This window comes from Petaurus breviceps, unplaced genomic scaffold, assembly GCF_028583685.1.
Source record: "Petaurus breviceps papuanus isolate PSGF00001 unplaced genomic scaffold, PetGlider_PUasm1.0 567, whole genome shotgun sequence".
In the NCBI taxonomy this organism is placed as follows: Eukaryota; Metazoa; Chordata; class Mammalia; order Diprotodontia; family Petauridae; genus Petaurus; species Petaurus breviceps.
Window position 1 is genome coordinate 7,577,585 of NW_027186383.1, and position 4,368 is coordinate 7,581,952.

The 4,368-nt window shown below is 39.8% G+C and overlaps 1 protein-coding gene across 1 annotated transcript in view; it reads left to right on the forward strand.

Annotated features, from left to right (window-relative positions):
• LOC138173241 (zinc finger protein 84-like) overlaps positions 1-4,368 on the forward strand; it is a 21,397-nt gene that overhangs the window by 12,917 nt on the left and 4,112 nt on the right. Inside the window, 1 exon segment of the mRNA XM_069103199.1 lies at positions 2,952-4,368. This exon segment is cut by the window's right edge and continues 1,138 nt beyond it. Coding sequence (XP_068959300.1) covers positions 2,952-4,368 — 1,417 coding nt within the window.

Sequence of the window (4,368 nt, forward strand, 5' to 3'; positions counted from 1 at the left end):
GGGAGGTGGGATAGGAGGGAGGGAAATATAGTCAGTCTTTTACAATAATCTACTATGTTATTGTTTTGCATTAGCTGCACATGTACAACCTATATTGAACTGCTTGTCTCCCCAGTGGGGGTGGGTGGCAGGGGGGGAAGGGAATAAATCTGGAATTGAAAGTTTTAAAATCAAATATTCAAATATATGTATATATATATGTTTGTGTGTGTGTGTATATATATATATATACTATTATTAATACCATCTTACATGTTATTAAGGGAAAAAAAGATATACAGGCACTGAGGCATAGAGATCCACTGGAAAAGTTGAAATGGGTATGGGAGAAAATATGGGAGAGAGCACATTGGAGGTGGGGATATCCTGTGGGACTGCTGTTTTGGGGGGATGGGTAGGGGGAAAACGGGGAGAAAATTTGTAACTCAAAATCTGGCAGAAACAAATGATGTAAATCAGAAGTTAATAAAGCATTAAAAAATTGTATAGAAGGAGGAATAGGCTGGGTAGAAACTGGGAGATCACAAAGCACTTTTAATGACCTTAAGCTTTTTCCAGAAACAAATGACTCTGTTTTTCATGCTTATAGTCTTCTGTTGATGCTACATAACTCTAAAGCTTGGGATACCATAGGTCTCTGAAGAAGCCTCTCATAGAACCTTCCCCCTCCCCCAACTCTGTTCAGGCCTGACTCAAGGACTGTACATGAAGTCTCTTTTTTCTTTCTCAACTGCTGGTGCTTTCTCTCTCAAACTACTTTGTATTTTTTTTTATTTATTCTCTTTCCACCTAGATATAAGTTAATGCAAATTAATAATAATGAATCTCAAAAAGTGGTCATGTTATTCAAATTTACACTACATATTTCCATTGAACTGGAACCAGTGACCACATTTTACATAATCATAACTTCAAATAGTTTGAATTAAAAAACATATGACCACTTCACAGGATTCACTACTCACACTAATTGACTGTATATTTATTCTGTATATATATGTCCTTATTGTCCATCCCCTACACCCCTAGAATATTAGCTCCTTATCAGGATAGATTATTTGATTTCTTGTATTTGTATTCCAAAAATCTAGCACAGCATGTTGAGTACAGTAAGTGCTTAAGGAATATGTTGATTGATCATTAAAATTACAGGTCATTCAAAGGACACTAGATCTGCATGAGAGCTGTGAGCAATCTGCAGCATGCTACCTATACAGGATTGCACAATGTAAAAAGTCTTGTCCAGGACAAGTAGAACCAGAAGAAGAGGTAGCCTGGCCATGTGCTGAAAGTGAAGAATAACCAAGGGACAGGCCCATTGGCACCAATGCAATGTCAAGAGGCCTATAGGAAAGAAGGCCTCCAACAGCTTGGATGGGCTTCCTGAGAAGGATTCATGGGAAGGCATGGGAGAGAGTCCCCCAGGGAGAAAAGAGAAGGCACAGATGGATTACAGTCTGTACCCATGGAGAGAATGCCTACATCGGTGAATTAACAGATTTATCCAAATGAAGATTTTAAGGCTACAGCTTCATCACCATGGAGGAAAATTGAGACCCAGAGCTGACTCAAATGTAGTTCACTACCCACTTGATGTGTGTTCCCATTGATGTGGACCCTTCCTTTGGTGCAGACCACAACTCATCCATGCCTTCTCATCCTTCCCTGAATGCTCCCTAGAAGACCTACTCAGTGTTCTAGAGGCTTCCCTTTTTCAAAGCCCAGATCCCACAATTACTAGCTAAGTGACCTTGGGCAAGTTATTTTCCATGTCTGGGCCTCAGTTTCCTTATCTGTAAAATTAGGGTAAAGAGTTGAACATCATCCCTAAATATTTATTTATTAAATACTGACCATATGCTTGATACTATGGTGGGCAGTGAGGATTCAAAAACAAAAGTGAAATCTCTGTGATCTCTTGCATCTCCAAGAACTCTGATAAATGCTTCTGCAAAATGGGAATAAGACTAGCACTTACTTCCCAGGGTAGTTATGAGAATAAAATGAGATATTTGTAAAGGTAAAAAAAAAAAAAAAAGCAAGAGCGATTACCCCTCAGACTGGCTGCTTGGTCCCCCTACAATCTGCAGGCCAGGAGCTCTGAAGCAGCCATGTGGCAGTGGCTGGACAGCCGCCACACCTCAGCCACTTCTGGCCTGGGGGCAAAGGCCGGAATGCACTCCCAAACTCCCAGGTCCCAAATTCCACACTGCATTGACCTCACTTTGTCCTTAGCATCTGTGGGTTGATAATTCTGGAAATTGCCACAGCTGCTGGTGATATGAAGTCCCTCCGGCCAGTGGCTGGTTGTGGCCACCTTGAGGCTAAAACCTCTGACTTGCACAGGGTGGGGCTTGGCTCCCAGAGCTCTGCACTGGCCCCTTCCTGCCAGCCTGCCAGACTGTCTTAAGCGGGAGGTTAGCTTCTCTGTGTCATTTTGTGGGTTCTGTAGCTCCAAAGTTTGTTTAAAGTCATTTTTTACATGAATTGGAGGACTGGGAGTGGGAGCCCCATGGAAGTCCTGTTTCTACTCCACCATCTTGTCTCTGCTCCCTATTTTTTTTGTTCCAGGTTCTCCCCAGATCTGTTCATTTTATTTGTATAGATTCTAAGTTAAACATATTTCTAGCTGAAGAATTTTCTGAACTAGTTTTTTCTAATTTCTTTGTTGTTTTCCACTCTTCTGTTCTGCAGAAAACAATTTTTCCCTGAGTTGTTTTTAATGACATCTAAAAGTTCTTTCATTTCTCTAAAATCTAATTCATTTAGTCTTCGTCACCTAAGACTTTGACTTCAGTTCCTTCAAACTGTTTATTTTTTCTGCTTGATTCAGCTTGAGCACCATTCTCCTTGGAAGAAAAGATAGAAACTAGAACTTGCTTTGAAGTAAATTCCTTTCCCCTGCTAAAGCTAACAATGACTAGTGACCCTTTGTTTCTTATTTCTTTCAGATTTCCTTCATGAGAACAGGTTTGAAAGCAAGGACTCAAGTCTGACACAGGGCATTTGCATGGGCATATCATTCAAGAAAAGGCTGCCAAAGGATACAGTAATCAGTCATCCCAAGATGAGAGAAGCTAGAGAATGTGGTGTTAATTTGAAGAAACAGAAGTACAAGCAAGAGAGATAATCCAGTCAAGTGGCAGTTACTCCCAGAACAACTTTTAATAAAGTGATCCTGCTTCCGTATTCTACATTTGGGAGAAATTTTATTCTGAGATCAATCTTGATTTCACTGTGCAGAGAGACTGTGGGAAAATGTCTCCATCAATATAAGACACATGGAATGCGTTTCCAGAATGGTCCTGGCCTAATTACATGTCATACACTTTCCTTAGGGAAAAACCTTTCTAAGTATAGTGAATGCAGGAACCACTTCAGTTACCACTCAGACCTAGTTAAATTTCATAAAATACATGCTGGAAGTAAGTTAGCACATATTAAATACAATGAATATGAAAAATACTTTAGCCACAAACAAATCCCAACTAAAAGGATTCATATCAGAAAGAAATCCTTTGCATATGATGAATGTAAGAAAGACTTTACTTGGAAGGCAAATCTTATTGGCCACCAGAAAACTCACACTGAAGAGAAACTCATTGATTGTAATGAATGTGGAAAAGCCTTCAGCAGAACGGATCACCTTGTCAGACATAAGGAAACTCATACTGCAGAGATACCTTCTGCATGTAATGAATGTGGGAAAGCTTTTAAGCACTGGTCAAAGTTTTTTACCCATAAGAAAACTCGTACAAGAAAAAACCCCTTGAATGAATGTGGAAAAGCCTTTGGGCAGAGTGAAGTACTCAAAAACCATCAAAGAATTCATACAGGAGAGAAACCCTTTGTATGTAATGAATGTGGAAAAACACGTAGTTGCAATTCCAGCCTTATTAGCCATAAGAGAACTCACACTGGAGAGAAACCTTTTTCATGTAATCAATGTGGAAAATCCTGCAGTGATACTGTAATACTCAAAGGCCGCCAGAGAATTCATACTGGAGAGAAACCCTTTGAATGTAATGAGTGTGGGAAAGCATTTAGTCAGAGGGGACATCTTATTACCCATCAGAGGACACATACTGGAGAGAAACCCTTTGCATGTAATGAATGTGGGAAGGCTTTCAGCCAGTGTGAAATACTCAAAAGCCATCAGAGAATTCATACTGGGGAAAAGCCTTTTACATGTACCAAATGTGGGAAAGCCTTTAGGCATAGGTCAAGCCTTATTATCCATCAAAGAACTTATATTAGGGAGAAACCCTTTGCATGTAATGAATGTGGAAAAGTCTTCAGTAAGAGTGAAGTACTCAAAAGTCATCAGAGAATTCATACAGGAGAGAAACCCTTTGCATGTAATGAATG